The following is a 17367-nucleotide window of genomic DNA, read 5'->3' as shown; positions in this document are numbered from 1 at the left end:
AGAAACCACAGACTGCATCTTCCAGGGTGGTCGGTGTAAGTTGCCTCAAGAGGTTGTGACTGGATCAGGTTCCCTGAAGCCGTGGCTTGCATCTGGAATGGAGTTTCCTCTGGGATTGTGAGTGAGTGTACAAGCACAGCAGGACGCTTTCAGCATCCCCTAAGAAAAAATTGCTTGGTTGTCAGCTCCCAGTTCAAAGCCGCCAGGCATTAGGGATGGGTTTGTCAGCTGTCATTGAAGGATTGAATGGCCCATTAGTGACAGATTCACTTACAAGAGTAGAAAAATGTTAGGATCTAGGAAATTAGCATTCTTAAAAGTATTATACAACACTTAACTGCATAACCACGTGTCCTACCAATAGCTTATTGCCGGACCCTATTCCTCAGGTGCTGGGGGCTTACACCTAGTAGATGTTTAGAGATTTTTTTTAACTCTTAATCTTTTTATTATTTTTTTTTTACCAGACCTAGGAATTGAACTCAAGGCCTAGGCAACACTTCTGAGCTTCTTTTGCTTAAGGCTAGCACTCTACCACTTGAGCCACAACACCACCTCTGGCTTTTTGTGTTTACTGTGGTACTGAGTAATTGAACCCAGGACTTCATGCATGCTAGGTAGAGTGCTAAGCAACGTTCCCAACCCTGTTTAGAGTTTTTATGAGTTGTATTCAGTGCTAAAGGCTTAGCACCTAGGATACTGCTTTTCTTATAGTAGGTCCCTCCACAAATATTTATTGAATGAGTAAATGGCAAAAATAATTATGGATTTTTAAAGGTAAATGGAAGCCATTTCTCATGGAGACAATCTCTGATAGGATTGTGAAAAGATATTTTCTTTTGTTTTCACATCTTCATGATTAGTGTTTACATAACTTAGCAACAATTCTTTTCAGATATACTTTATCTTCCAGTGCAGCTCCCTGTTTGGAAAAAATGTCAGGTAGAGTACATGTTACAAGGTGAAAGAATTTTGGAGGAAACAGTTGATAGATCTGATCTATTCCTTTTCCAACCTCATAGAGTTGTTGTATATTTGGGAATATTGACTTTATGTATATGAGTAACCACTCATATATGTAATCCACAGTAAACATGGTTTTCTCAGAAACAACCTGAGTATCTTTGGAATCCAAGCCACACCTTTGTGCTTCATATTTTTCTGACCACATTTTCCCAAATTTATATCTTTTAGCTGCAACTCTCCATTTATTTGAAATGGACTGTACTTTAGAAATATTGGTCTTAGATGGTTTCAGATCAATTCAATGAGTCTCAAATAATGTGCTGATTGTAACGTACATGTTTTCTAATATTGAGGATTGATTAATGAATTTGTTAAAACAGAAAACGATCCTTTTCTCCTTAAAGTTGTTTCTAATAAGCTCAGTGAATTATGTGCTTTTCTTAATAAAGTCAATTAGAACAATGGTAAGAAATAAGTCTGGAATAAAAACAAGCACACACATATATAGAAGTATATAAATATATATGTATTTTAGGTACATAGACAGATATTTGTAAACTTAACGCCAAGGAATAATAGTAAATCTTGTTAATACTGGGGCTTTATATGACTAATATTTCTTTCTAAGAGTCTGAACTAGCTGAATGTTGAACATTATCATTAGGGGTAATTAATGGGATGAACAATTTATAAGTAAATAAATTCTTCCACAGTTGATAGGATTGTAAAGAAATGGCAGTCCACTTGAATTGCATACTTGGTCTTACTACTGAGGATCTGTAGCATGGTCTGACCCAGCAGCCCAGCTCCCATCATCACTGATTTCTCTTAGGGCACGAACATTGGTGTCTAAAGGACATAGAAAGTTCGAATGCTGTATGAAAAAAGATGTGGAGATTTTTAAGAAATTATGTGGAAATATGCATGAAGATAATAAATGTGTAAACCTACACACATGACAGTGAGGAAAACAATGATGCATCCAAAAAAATAAATGGTGTAGAAGGTATTCACATTAGATAAGCATTTAATGAGCATGTTTGGATCACCTCACATCAAAGCTTTCCTGGAACTCAGAAGTAGATTACTTTCTACCAAATTCTGAAAAACTTTAGACAATCAATGAGTAATCATTGAAAATATTTGATAAATTCAACTAAGATGAATATAGATAAGGCACTGTGTGAATTAGGCCTACAGCTGAAATAGTCCCAAAGGCCTAGGTACTGAAAGCTTAGTCCCTCACCTATGGAGATATAGATAACAGCAACAGAACCCTGAGGGAGCAGGGCCTACTGAAAGGAAATATGGTTATTGGGGTTCATTCATGCTCTTGTAGGGAATATTTAGGACAGTGGTCCCTCTTCTTTCTGCTTTTGCTTTCTGGCTGCCATCAGGACCACAGACCTTTCATACTACCTACTCTTAGCCTTCACACACTGACACACCAACTCTGAAACAGTAGGACCCAGTGACCATGGACTGAAGCCTCTGAAATGGCGGCCCAAAGCAAACCTTTTCTTTCTTATCCATCTGGTATTTTGTCACAGTGAGGGAAAGATGACTAACAGAGTCAGGTAACATAGTCATGTTTCTCATAATACCTGGTTTATTTTAATTGCAGTGCTTGTTATTTATAAAATAGCCCTATTCGCCAGGTACTCACGGCTCACGCCTGTAATCTTAGCTACTTAGGAGACTGAGATCTGAGGATCAAGGTTCACAAAGGCAGCCAGGGCACGAAAATCCGTGAAACTCTTATCTCCAATTAATCATCAGAAAACTGGAAGTGATGCTGTGGCTCAAGTGGTAGAGCACTAGCCTTGAGCTGAAGAGCTGAGGGACAGTGCCCAGGCTGAGTTCAAGCCCCACAATTGACCAAAAAGTTAAAATAAAATAAATAAAATAGTCCTATTTGTTTAATGTTTATGACTTATCTTTTGCTGTGTAAATTAAGGTTCTAAGAACAGGGACTTTAAATCATTCAATGACTAGCCTACTATCTGCTATCTAGCCAAATATTAGTTGAAGAACAATATCCTGGCCTAATTACCGAAACATTACCATCCCTTGTATGTTCTTGGAACATTTTTCTCCCAGATAGTCATCTGTTATTTTCTTACTGGAAAATAAACAGAAGCTTTTAGCTTTGATTAATCCCCATCTATTGCATTAACTTTGATTGTAGCTTTGATTAATTCCTGTGTTGTTGTATTTCAGTTTTGGTGATTGCTTCCTAATTCCTGTTCATGAAATCTTTCAGACATGAAATAGGTTCAGACATATTCTCCCTTGTATTCTCCTAGCATTTTGTACCTTTCCAGTATGTTTTTTTTTTTACTTTTTGCTATGTGGTTCAAGTAAAATTGATTTCTCTGTATAGAGTGAAAAGTTTTCCATGGAGATGTTCAGTTCCAGCAAAAGAAATTGCTTTGGCATTTTTGTAAAAAAAAAAAAAGGCCTTGTAAGAAAAGGTCTATTCTTAGGTTTTTAGTTAGGACCATTGATTTATCTGTTTTTCCCTATGTCAATACCATTCTATGTTGACTTTGTAGATTCATGATGCGGCTGAAAGAAGTTTGTAATTCCTCCAACTTTTGGAGTTTTTTAGATGATCACTTTGATTATTCTTTGTATTTTCATATCTATATTTAAGAACCACAAATCAAATTACATACCCAAACCTTCTTGGTGTGATAACTGGGATTAGGCTGGGAAGGAATGGCTGTTCACATTAAGTTTGACAAACTGTAGTCATGGAGCTTCTTTCCTTTAAGTTTTAAAATTTATCTCTGCACAATAAGTATCTAGTCTTAAGAGAAAAGTCATGCACAGCCCTTGTTGAAATTATTCATAGTTCATATGTTTATTTCATGAGTTTTTATCATCATTTCTAGACAAATTGTTTTTATAAAAGTTATTTTTTCAATAACGTGCTACAAGAATATAGGAATAAAAGTGACGGTACACTGGGCTTACCAGAAGTGCTGACTGTTTTGTTTTGTTCCAAATCTGAGTCTTAAACTAAGGGGCCTTTTCACTCAGAGCTGATGTTCTATTGCCTTAGTTTTGTCTGTCTGGACTGACTTTGAATTGTGATCCTCAATTTTCAGCCTCCTTAGTGGCTAGGATTATAGGCACGAGCTGTTAGTACCTGGCTTAGAAGTAGTAATTTCAACTTTACAGGAAGGAATAGGAGATACACTAGGCCTCCTTGGCACAGGTAGAAACTTTCTTAATAAGGACCAAGAATCACAACAAATCAGAGAAAGGCTGGATAAGTGGGACTGCATTAAACTGTGGAGCTTTTGTATGGCAAAGGACATAGCTAGTAAATTAATTAGGAAGCCTACAGAGTGGGAGAAGATCTTCACCAACCGTACAACAGACAAAGGCCTCATATCTGAAATATATCAACAGCTCAAAAAATTGAATCACTCCAAAACTAATCTCCAAAGTAACAACCATCCCATTAAAAAATGGGCCAAAGACTTAAAGAGAGTCTTCTCTGAAGAAGAAACAAAAATGGCCTATAGACACATGAAGAAATGCTCAACATCTCTGGTCATAAAAGAAATGCAAATCAAAACAACTCTAAGATTCCACCTCACTCCAGTTAGAATGGCCAGGATCAGGAAAACGAATAATAACAGATGCTGGAGGGGATGTGGCCAGGAGGGATCACTACTACACTGTTGGTGGGAGTGCAAACTCGTTCAACCACTATGGAAAGCAGTATGGCAGTGCCTCAAAAAACTAAACATAGAGCTCCCCTATGACCCAGCAATTCCACTACTTGGCATTTACCCAACCATCCAGAAACAAGGGCATACTAAATCCACTAGCACAACAATGTTCATTGCAGCACTATTTACCATAGCAAAGATATGGAACCAACCTAGATGTCCCTCAGTTGATGAGTGGATCAACAAGTTGTGGTATTTGTACACAATGGAATTCTATGCTGCTGTCAGAAAGAATGACATTGCCCCATTTGTTAGGAAATGGAAAGACTTAGAAAAAATCATATTAAGTGAAGTAAGCCAGACTCAAAGGAACTTAGGCTCAATGGTTTCCCTCATTTGTCATAATCAGTAGAAACCTTGGGCTCACTAGCAGAGATCTTCAATAGAGCAAAATCTTGATACATAAGGCCATATAGTATGAAGCTAATTGAAAGGACCTCCAGGATATTGAAACAAAAGCCATATAACGAATGACTGTTGTCCTTAATGTACTATGTTGTCTCTCATCTCCTTTGCTGTCCCTTGGTTATCTCATATTGGTATAGTATCTCACTTTGTTATCTGATATATTGAATTTACTTGTATTTGGTTATCTGAAATTTGATAGGGAAGGGGGGAAAACCAAGACAGGTCGGGGGAGTGGGGAGGAGGGTAATGGGTACCAAGACATGTGAAAGGGTATCAATGTATGTGAATTAATGCACCTTCTATCTGACAAATATCATGTAACCCTTTTACTAATTACAATAAAAAAAAGAAAAAAAAAGTAGTAATTTCAATTATTAGAAATGGTAATTTTTTATAGGTTGTTTAGAATTTCTCACTTTAAACAACTACTTACTTTATGAATAGACTTACTTCTCACTTTAAATGCATTTGCTTATTATTCATCATCTACTTGAATAAAGTGTCTCGAGGAGATTTGATGGTGGTAGAGCTATGTCATTCATTTTTTTTCTCATTCATTACAATCCTTGCTTGTCCGTTATCCACTCTCTCAAACCATCTTCCTATTTATTTTTTGTTCAGTTGTTTCTAGCAGTAGATCTAATTTACAATCAGTGTTTTCAACATGGTGCAATATGGGGTGTTCCTTCATTTTTGAAGGAACCTTTCTTTCTTCTAGGTATTTCCTGGTAGTTTTCTGGACAAGTGTTCTTTTGCAGTTATTTAGCATTTTGCTTTGATTATTTTTTCAAAGATAAGTCAACATATTATTGTACTTTGTCCCCTACAGTACATATGTCATTTTTCTCTGGCTGCTTTCAAGAATCTGTTGCCATCTTTTCTTTATCTGCATGATTTCATGTGTCTTCATACAAATCATATATGGTGTCTTTTGAATTAGTATTCACATGCATTTAAATAAGTTTAGGGAGTCTGAGGCCATTATTTCTTTAAATGTTCCTCCTGCCTAGAGTCTTCTCTTTTATTTTTAAGTATATATCTAGGCATTTGCTCCACCTACTGAATCTGAGAATCACCTGAAGAAATTGTTTTAAAAATAAAAGGCCCCCTAACTTCAGATTGAAGTTGATGTTATGTACATTCATAAGAAACACTTCTGTTATTCAGATGAAATGTATCTGTTTCTCTGCCTCCCAGTCCTTTGTTTTATTTTATCTTCTCCATTCTACCTTAGTTCTACTAAGTGAATTCATGTATTTCAAGATATTATATCTTTCTATTCATTTTTGAATTTGTTTTTAAAAAACCATATATTTTTCTATCAAGTGTCTTATTATTTATCCTCTAATTCCAAGATCTAAATCATTGCCTGATCTGTTTGTTTCTCTTGACTGCAAAATCAAACATTTTCCTATTTCTTTACCTCTAGCAAATTTTTATTGCACCGTAGACATTGTTGATTATATATTGTTCAGGCTACATAATTTTCCCCCTGAGAACTTTCCTTTTTTGGTGGCTTTTTGATTTGATTCATTGAACTCTGTCTTATGCAACAGGCTTCAACTGAATTTTGCTGAGTTTGTTTTATTTACAGCCATAATGAGTATGTAGTCAGTTCCCCAAGCAGGAGTGAACATCATTCGTGTCTTTAGAAAGGGTTGGGTGACTAGAAATTTGACTGTAATAATATACAGAACAGCAGTATAGTGTTATAATGTTACTTCATGAGCAAAGAACATTTTTGGAAGGGTATCATCCCACTGGACTTAATATCCTTGTTACTCTCAGAAACCTTGTCTGGGAAAAATAATGAAATGTGGAATTACATCACCAGGGAAAGACAGTTTTAAGAAAGTCCATGGGTTCAGGTGAAAATTTCAAGTAGGGCTGGGAGTTTGGCCTAGTGGTAGAGTGCTTGCCTAGCATGCATGAAGACCCGGGTTTGATTCCTCAGAACCACATACATAGAAAAAAGCCGGAAGTGGTGCTGAGGCTCAAGTGGTAGAGCTCTAGCCTTGAGAAAGTCCAAGGACAGTGCTCAGGTCCTGAGTTCAGGGCCTAGGACTAGCAAAAATAATTTCAAGTATATTTAAACCAATTCTCCTGGACATGATAGCTTGCTTCTCCGTTCTTTGGCCTTGTTTGTTTTTGTTTGTTTGTTTGTTTGTTTTAACCCACTGCCTATTATTCTATCGCCTGCTGGTTGATGTGCTCACTTAACTTCATGCTTTGGATCACGCTGTTTTCTCTCCCTAAAATGTTCTCCAGTCCCCTGCATGACCTCTATCTTCTGGGAAATGTTTCCCTGTTTGTTAACATTCTTAGGAAATCTCAGATTCTCTCTGAAGTCTTCTTTGAACTTGCTGTCCATCCCAACCATTATCCTCCCTTTCTTCATCCTTAGATCTGGGCCTATAATCTCAGTTGCACATCCTTCCAAGAATTTAATGCTTTATATGCTTTTCTCCTTTGTGAGATGATCAGGGATAATTTTTCAATCCATCATTCTGTGTCTTGCCCTTAGTTTCCTGCTTAATACATAATAGATGCTCAACAAAAGACCCTTTGTACAGATTTAGTACAGGTAATTGAAAATATACGAGAAAGTGAAGTCTCAAGAGAAATTTAGTGTCACTTTAAAAATCTAGGCTATATCCACAGGTAATAAGTAAAATTATATTTCATTTCCCTTCTCCATTCAATTTTTCCTTTATGAGCTGTAAGTCCTTACCTAGAATGAAGTGATTCATCTTTAAGTTCCTACACTCAACTGTTCAGATGAGCCATATGAAATAAATGTTTTATATAGTTCTATATTGGCTGTTTCTCTGAAAGAATAAGGATTAAGAGCTAAGCCTCTCCCTTGCATCTGCTACTTAGCTCACGAAGTCTGCATTTCTTAGTATGAATAAGTTGGTAAATCAGCCATGCATATTTTTATTAAAGTAAATATGTATCCTTTGAGTGTGGTGGAGCCATGGAGGGGGCAAAAAGGAAAAATTGGCAGATAGTGAGGGAGGAGGGTGACATTGTTCAAAAAAAATGTACTCATTACCTGATTTATGTAACTGTAACGCCTCTGTACATCACCTTAACAATAACACCTTGTTAAAAGTACTCTCTATAGTTCTAGAAACCAGTGAACTCTCTTATTACCCCCATGTTTGCTCCCAGCCTCCAATTATATGATTCTGAAAGTGAAAATAATACATCATTAAAATTTGAATTTGTACCTTTGTACTTGTCCCATAATTGAATTTTCAAGTAGTTGATTACATTTCTCCCTGTGGATTAAGGAAACCAGTTATATCACATCTAATTTATTGAACGTATCTTGACCTTCACTACTTTTCCATTAGTCATCTTTAAACACACTTAAAGAAATAAGTAAGATGATGCCGAAGCTACAGAGCATGGCTGCCTGAGGAAGAGGGGCCCAGGACTGCAGGGCAGAGGGAAATGAAACCTTGAAGCTCCGAGCCTGCAGTTCTCTGCTCAGGAAAATCAGGTCTTTGCAGATGAATTTTACCTTGGTTAATATGAACGTTGGTGTTAAGAAGAATTTCCATGTTAATGTGAATGTCAGTGTTCACATTTTTTTCTCACTGCTAATTCCTTAGTTCTCTGTAACTTTTAAACTTAAAAGGATCTTTGAAACTAAATGTGCTGAAAATATCTCTTAAAAGTAAGGAACATATTTAGATTCTGGAGCACAGCAAATTCCCTGTGAAGAAGAGCTCCAAATTTGTGATTCTATTTGCATTTCCACAAACACAGAGAATCTTTGTCTACACTTATTATGTGACAAATAACAGTGTTAGAAGTGGGGTGTTTGAAGTCTCTAATTTTGCAAATGTTCCCATTCTTGCTAGGTTTACAATGTAAAGCAACATAAAATGTATGCTTTAGACCCAAATTTTTCCTCAGTGTACTGATATTTTAAATAACACTGGGCCCGTTTAAAGTAGTTTATTAACATAAATAAATAAAAGACTAGGCACAGATGGTTCATGCCCATACTCTGGAATACAGATCGGTTCTCTTCTAAAATGCTTCCCAATGAACTCCCCAGCCTTGATACAATTAATATGTACTAATAAAAACAAAATACCTAGGCTAAAATTCTTCTGTGTGCTCATGAGCAGCTCCTGCCTCAGAGGAATTCCACTGGTGGCGACAGGATTGGTTAATAAAACAGATAATATGTCTGGTTGAACGGCACTGAACTTATTTAATATAAACGAGAGAGAATGATCACATTTGTCAGAAGAAGAGTAACCATTCACTAAATGAGTCCCTCTTCACCTCACAGAGGAAGCTGCCTGAGCATGGAGGATAGAATCCAAGCCTGCAGGCCCTGGCTTCTTTCATAGCAGCAGGGGCCTGAGGATCCCCACAGGGCAGCGTCCTCATTGTACCGCATCCCTAACACTCAAGTGTCAATGCTGGTCACATGTTGGCTCTCAGATAGCATTTGTTAAATAAACTAATTCACCAAATCCCTTGGTTTGGGCTTGGCAATCTTGGCAGAGCTTGTGGCTTTGCAAGACTATAGTGAACAGATAGAATTTGTGATCGAAATTTCATTGAATGTCCAGCTGCAGTGATAATGATAAGATATGCATATAATAGACGCATGTGTATCACCATGGGTGTTATAAATACATATTATAAATACATAAATGACAATGTATACATTATATTTATATGAATCTATACATGAGATGTACATATATCATGATTTTGGCATGTGTTATATTAGTATGTATTGTATTTTTACTTTAGGTGGAAGAAGTGATCACAGGAGGTAGACAAGCATCTAGGTCTGTGAAAACCCCACGGGATAGCAGCAGAGAGCAAACAAACAGAAGGTACCACCGCCCTCAGCCACCCTCAGCTTCATGGCATCGCTCTCTTCATTGTTCTTTGTTTGTTAACACGAAGCTTTCAAAATGATGGACTACTTAAAATTGAAAAATATTCACACCCTACATATTCATGCTTGTTCCAAAATCCTTAGACTTTTGATCCCTAAAAAAACGAATCTCTGCAAATCCAGATCCCAATTTCTTTTTCTGAAATGAACAATAAAGCTGACAATATCAGCACCAGTGACGGAAGGCATCCACTAAACATTGTCTCTGCCAAAATTTTCTGATTCATGAGATCCTGATTTTCTCTCTGATTCACGAGATCCTGGCTCTGCCTTCTGGAAAATTCCATGCCATAACCAGACTCTCCAAAACGTGGATGCCCTAGTCTCTCTGTTTCTCAATTTTTCTCTACCAGGAGATCTCATTTTCCTCAACCATCTTTCTATTTCTTATAATTTCCAGACTCTTACTATCCAGATGGTGAAGTCTATTTTGGACTGAGGCAAGCTATCTTTGTGACACAAGTGTACACACTAGAATTATCACCTATAAAAATACCTGCAGAAGATATATATTATATATATGTATATTGCATAATAAGGCACTAGGGTATTTCTGTATTCGAAGACAACTGTTGAAGTTTTTTTAGAGATGCTTAAAACATGGTATTCTTTGAGCAACAGATATGAAATTAAATTCCAACTGAAAACTCAGTTGCTGTTTTCAGCCATGAAATCCATTGATATTTCTCAAGTTCGTGATTTCCATTACCGATAGCAGATTCACAATATCAGTGAGTATTCTCAGTCATAATTAAGTCCCAGCATCCTCACCCCATGTAAAGAACCTGACTCATTTGTGGGGAATTATGCATGTGTAAAGTCAAATCACTGCCCACAGTTTGGAATGGGATTTCTTTCAGACCCCGTAAAAACTGTCATGACTGTGATTACATTTGAAGATACAAGGCATCTTAGCACAATTTTTTGTAGTAGTAGTTTTCACAGAGCTTTTCTTTTTCATTCTCGTTACCACCATTCAGTGTCTGTGTCAAGGCTGTGTAAGGTGGCCCCACATCATGGAGAAAATTCCTAGTGTTCATTACCTTCTCTGCATGCACATTGCCTTTGGTTGGGCCTCCCTATTGAACAAATGCTTGCCCTTCATCATTAACCATGGGTTTGGAGTTGGGTGGGGTTGTTGGCTTGTAGGACAGAAGGACCTCAGATACAGTACTACTCTAGAATGCAGAAAAGGTCCTCAACCCTCTCTGGACTAGAGTGGTGTGTTTCGTGTACGTTATGGAAACAGAGGGAATGTAGGGAGAAGAGATGGAGCAGGGTGTTATCTGTTGTGACTGGTGGGTAGTATCTGGGGAGCTCTTGGGGCCGATTATATTGTAATGTGAAGTGAGGTGCACGGTTTCTGAAAAACGATGGTATTTGCTGAGGACCTGGCACCATCAATTATAAGTAATCATCAAAATAGCAATTTAAGGTTAGTAGCATTGTTTCTAAATGACTGGGATTCAGTGAGATAACAATTCTCCCAGTTCATAAAGGTGGGTGAAACTGTGATCCCAACGCTCATTCCTACCACAATGTCTCCTAAGGAAGAGAAGAAATTAATTTTTAAATAGAGTGGTAATGTTTTTATATTTCATGTTAAGAATCCAATCCGACCTCGAGATCACAAAGTACTCCCTTTTGTTGTATGGTTTTGTGGTTTGTCTTTCACATTTAGGTATGCTCCATCAGAAATTTAGTTTCATGCAAGGTATCACAAGTTATTTTTTTCCAACGTGGCTATAGACCATTTAAGGAAATTTGGGGTAGGGGAGAAAAAATTTTAGGTGGTTAACAATTCAAAATACATTACATCTGTGAATAATGATATTAAAACAAAACCCACAGGACACTGTGGGATAAGGAGTAACATGTGGGAATGGGGAAAGGGAGAGTAGATGAGGAGTCAGTCTGATTACAATACTGCATGTGTGTGTGCGCGAAATGCCCTTTAACAATTATAATACATTTGACAGAAAGGAACTATAGGAATGTAAAATGGGTAGTGGTGGTAGGGAGAGGGTGAACAGAGAAGGAGGGTGGGTGGGTAGGAGGTGAGTGGAGATAGGTGGAGATTGTTGAGACTGCTTTAGGAAGTGGGGGACGAGTAGATGGTGGACAGAATGAACCTGACCAAGGTACATCACATGCATGTACGGGCATGTCAGAAGGAAACTCCATTCTACAATGAATTCATGCTAATAATAATGTGGTAGAAGGCTGAGAGTTTGGCCTGGTGGTAGAGTGCTTGCCTAGCATGCAGAAGACCAGGGTTTAATTCCTCAGTACCATACATAGAAAAAAAAAAGCTAGAAGTGATGCTGTGGCTCAAGTGGTAGAGCTCTAGTCTTGAGAAAGCCCAAGGACAGTGCTCAGGCCCTGAGTACAGGCCCAGGACTGGCAAAAAAATGTGATAGAGAAGAAAGGTACTCACTTCCTTACATATGGAACTACAACCCCTCTATCCATCACCCTGACAATAAAGTTAATTTTTTTAAAAATGTGGTAGAAAAAAAAGCAAAACGCTGGGATCATCAACTATTTCTGCATCTGGATATATCTGACCCCTAATGTCTAACTGTGTTTGTTTTGTGAATTTACATAAATGGACATTTAATGCACCTGTATGTACAATCATATCTTCTTGATGGGTTGTCCATTTTATTTGTAGGCAGTGGACTCCTTTATCACTTCTAAGTAAATTTGGATTATCACATACAAGTATAGTTATTCCAACTTCCTTTCAGATTCCATATTCTTGAAATACCGTTTTCTGTCCCTCCACTCTCAGGCTATGTGTGAAAGCGGGTTTCTACTTTATTTAATCCAGTCATCCAGTCTGTGTCTTTTATTTGGAGAATAAAGACCATTTGTATCTAGAGTAATTATCTAGAGTAAAATATGTTTAGCAAAATGTATGTAGCGATTTTCCCTTCTTTCGGAGTTTTTTGCTGCTTCACTAGGTTAATGCTTGATTCTTTCCCTACTCTTGATTCTAATCCTTGATTCTTTGCTTATGTTTATTCTTCTAGTGAGATTTATGCTTTCCTAAGATTTTAGGATTGTGTATATCTTTCTTCCTCTTCCATGCGTAAATTCCTGTAAGTGTCTTTTGCAATGCATGCTCAGTGGTTATGAAATGCCTTAGGTTATACATATTATAGAATATATTCAATACATTTACTTACGGTTTATTAATTTTAAGTATGTGGTATTTTTGCTACTACAATTATATTTTATATTATTCATTGCCTTTTCTAGTAGATAGACTTTCACATCTTTTGTTTTTGTAGCAAAATACTTCAGAGTGACTATTCTTACCCCTTGAAGGTGGGGATTTCACTGATTTTCATTTGAGTCACAATACTGAGTAACCATCACCACTGTGTGGCACATTGTATAGTTGGTTGTGTACCCAGGAACCTCCTAAACTGTCTCCTGATCTTTTATCTGAGGGTTCCATAAAGAATCTTCACTTTCTTTCTTCCCAATGCCTGTCTCTTGTTTCCTTTTCATGCCTCAATGCACAGAGGTAGGTTCCAGTATGATATTGCATCATAGGCTACTTTGTCTCACTGCCAATTCCAGACAGAAAGATTTTATCATCTAGTCTAAAACAGTTGAAGCACAATCAATGTGGCTTATAGTGCATGCTTTCCTATTGTGATAGCTGAAGGTAATTTAAAATTTTCTTTTCCCTTGCTTCTCCTGGTTCATCCACAAATTGCTTTTGTTTTAAATGATCCCTTCAGTATTTTGAGGTGGCTATTGTTTTAATTTTATCAGAGAAAGGTCCTCGGTCAGTTTCATCAACGTAAAAAAATATGTCTGTATTTTACATCTCAGGATCTATTTTAGAAATTCTACTTTTTTGCTTAGTGATAAATGTATGGATTTTTGTCTTCTGGTAGTTCTGACAGACAGGTGGAAGGCAAAACCAGAGATGGGCATCTGTGCTGGTGCCCTGTGACCCTGAACAGGAAGCAGAGAGAGGCCAGACAAGCCCTTCTGCTTATTCTAGAGGCTAGTATGGTCCTCCTGGGCCTTTGCCCTGTAGGCTAAGCTGCTCACTGTTCATTCCATCAGTGCTTCTTGAGTAAAGTCCTCCACCTTATTGAGTCTATTCTCCACACTCTCTGAAACAGGCGAGCCACAGAAAACAGTGATCTTGCTATGTTCATTATGTATTACAAAGACCCAGATTACAGTTCCAGAGATACGATTCTTCCAGGGGAGATAGGCTGCTTTTCCTCAAAATCAAGGACAGCATAATTATGATAGAAGGATTTAGATATCTAGTTAATTAAGGCATGGATAATGTCCCTTTTAAATAAGAAAATAATAGGTTTTAAAATAGACCTTTTTTTGATAGTAGCTGTCGCACTGTCCTTGAAAATCTGACTGCCTACATTTGTATTAGGAAATGTTTTTGATCAGTTGTTGCTAGTATTGATAACACTGAGTAACTCTGTGACAGTTATACTTAGAAGATTTAACTCAGCTGGTCTAGGGTGTATCTAATAGTGTAAGGATTAACACTATAAATACTAGGATTCTTGGCCCTTGGGCAAATAAATATTGCCTGAGATATCCTATGAATTGTGTTTCAACGTGAAAAGGACATTTGTATCTGACTCACATTATTTAGGTTGTATGTGGCTACAATGATTGCAATCACTAAGATGAACTTTAAATTTGGGGGCGTTGAATTACCCCATGTAATAATGAGTTTGGACATCAGTGGTCCTCTGTTTGGCTCAGCAGCTTGCCAGTAGTTTGCTTGGCCTTCCCACTAGTGTTACCGATGGACTTTCGAAGGTGCACACGATAATCTCCTCTGTCCTGACCCCCAGAGCCTGTGAACGGGGGGTGCCTTCATAGCTGGGGAAGCCAGATTGCAGATAAGGTCAAATGACTTCAGTAGGGAAAGAAGCCTGGGTGAAGCACAGACCCCCAGGGTAATCACAAATGAGGGAGGCAGAAGAGGTAAGCTCAGAGTGATGAAAGGAGTCTCATGCCAAGGAACGTGGGAAGGCTCTGGAGGAAACAATTGAACTGAAGTTTCCAGAAGTGATGTGAACATCCTAGCTTGGTATTAGCCTGGAGAAGCCCAGGGTAGACTTCTAACATACAGAGCTACGAGCAAATGTGCATTTTTCTAAGCCACAAGTTGTGATCATTTCTGTATGTACACTGTGGCATTTCAGTTTGTGTATATATTCTGCACAGAGTAAATCGGAAATGTCAGCATTCCAGATCCTTCTCATGTCTTTATCACTGGATCCTGTGAGCTCATCCCTTCTAGCTCTTCATAAAGTATATAATAGTTGTAAACCATCACTGCTGTGCTGTGCTGTCTAACTGTATTACAATACTGGATATCCAGTTTCTTCTCTCTCTCCCCAGTCTCCAGTATTCTATATTCAGATCAACTGTTTTGTTTTGGTTTTGGGGTTTTAGGTTTTGGGTTTTGGGGGTTTTTTTTGCTTCCACAGAAGAGAGATAACATGTGATATTTGTTTGGGGACATGCTTTTTGACTTGCTTTACTTAACACAGTAGCTTCCAGTTCCATCCACTTGATCCAAGTGTCAGGATTTTGTTCATTCTTTTCAGGGCTGAGTAATGTTCCGTTGTGTGCACAGGTGGCATTTTCCTCAGTTGTTAATCAGCCCGTGGACACCTCAGGTGACCCTGTGTCCTGGCAGTTGTGCAGCCAGAGGAGGTAGCCCTCACACTCTTTGAAACAAATGCATGTACTTGCCCTAGTGTAGATGGTTGAGGTTACTTGAGATCTATTCTAGTGCTGAAATCACACTCTCCCTGAGATCCAGATTATTGCAAGACCTAGAGTCAGGAAATGGAAGATGGGCTTTCCTGAGCAGTGCACACTGCACCTGCGCCTGCCACGTTCACTTTTCACTAGAAAGTACACGATGGGGAATGGATCCTAGGGTACTGAGATGGTCTCTTCTTCAATCTGTGATGCTCAGATTATATAAGTGACACCCATATGATCTGGGTGTTTTTCTTTATGTGAATTACGCTCAATAAAAAGATAGTGAAACTTCCCTACATTGAGTGACATATTTTTGCTCAATCCACCCTGAACCTGACCCTCAGCTCCATCTCCCCCTAATGCCTGACCTCTTCTCCCAGTCACCCCAGGAAGGAGGAATAGGACAGATGGGGCTCATTGATGCTGTAAATGTGGACAAGAATGGAGAACTCTCATGCCTGCCTCTTTCAGTTCATCTGAACAGCTGTGTCAGTTGACCAGGGAAATTACCTCACTTGAACACATATTAGGGTGTTAAAAGCAGTAATTATCATGATTACAAAGTCTCCTTTTGTTAATGATGGCCATGTCTTTGTCATTCAGCATAAGCTCTCTGGGAGGCAGAGACCTTTGTGGTTTTCTTCTTTCATTTTCCATCTCCAGGACCTAGATGAACCTGAGTACATCATAGATACTCAATTTGTACCTGTTGAATGAATGCATAAAAGACTTGTGATTAGCTAATAAGAGAATAAACAGCCTTGCTTGTAGCCCATACCAATCGAAGGGAATTGGAAACTTGAACTAGCAGGGTGTTCACAAGGAACAATGTCACGGTTCTGTTTTCTAACTAAATTTACTCAACACTTAAAATGAAATTATGAGGTTATTTAATACCATTTCTGTACTTTGGAAACAAATCACTGGCTCTCAATATTTCTAAAGTAAAACACACTCCCTAGTGTCTGGGTGTCTTTAAAAAGAAAAGAAAACTAGGGTAGGGTGACATGCCCCAGTTCCCAGTTCTCTGCAGGCACTTCCTCTGGGTGGGAACTGAGCGCACACCTCCTGCATTCCACTACTGAGGCCTCACCTCAAGGTGGCTGGGCTGGATAGGAACTCATGCTGCCAGCTTTACAACCTCATTCGCTGAACATAATGCACTCAGAGTGGGCAGTTCAAATGACTTCTTACTCTATGCTATCTTTCTGGAACCTTCTTCCACCTCCAAATCTTGCAACCTCCATTCCTCTCCCAGTGCCAGATGCCCAGACCCCTTCCTGCATAATTCCAACCATATAGTCATCACTTTGCCCTGGATACAAGGCTTCCAAAGCATTTGGGCAGCCCATTTGCAGAGCTCTTGTCACACCACAGTGTAAAAGCTAAGTGTTCTTTGATTATGGGTACAAGCTGTGTCCTACCCTTCAATAAGTGTCTTGCACTTAATCCAGCACTGGGTACTTGAATGATGTCTACCAAACAGCATGCTGCACAGGATGACGTGCTTCTGGACTGTGGGCCACTGAT

At 38.3% G+C, this 17367-nt stretch overlaps 1 protein-coding gene across 2 annotated transcripts in view; it reads left to right on the top strand.

Moving 5' to 3' along the window:
- The window catches only part of Dnaaf11 (dynein axonemal assembly factor 11), a 78625-nt gene that overhangs the window by 58352 nt on the left and 2906 nt on the right, over positions 1-17367 (top strand). For both annotated transcript variants that reach the window (XM_090339422.1, XM_090339421.1), the window contains exon 11: positions 9906-9991. In XM_090339422.1, coding sequence (XP_090195548.1) covers positions 9906-9991 — 86 coding nt within the window. The remainder of the gene's footprint in view (positions 1-9905; positions 9992-17367) is intronic.

This window comes from Megascapheus bottae, chromosome 9 (genome assembly GCF_031878675.1).
Source record: "Megascapheus bottae isolate mThoBot1 chromosome 9, mThoBot2.hap1, whole genome shotgun sequence".
NCBI lineage: Eukaryota > Metazoa > Chordata > Mammalia > Rodentia > Geomyidae > Megascapheus > Megascapheus bottae.
The sequence above is the reverse complement of the archived record's forward strand: the minus strand, read 5'-3'. Positions and strand labels throughout refer to the sequence as shown.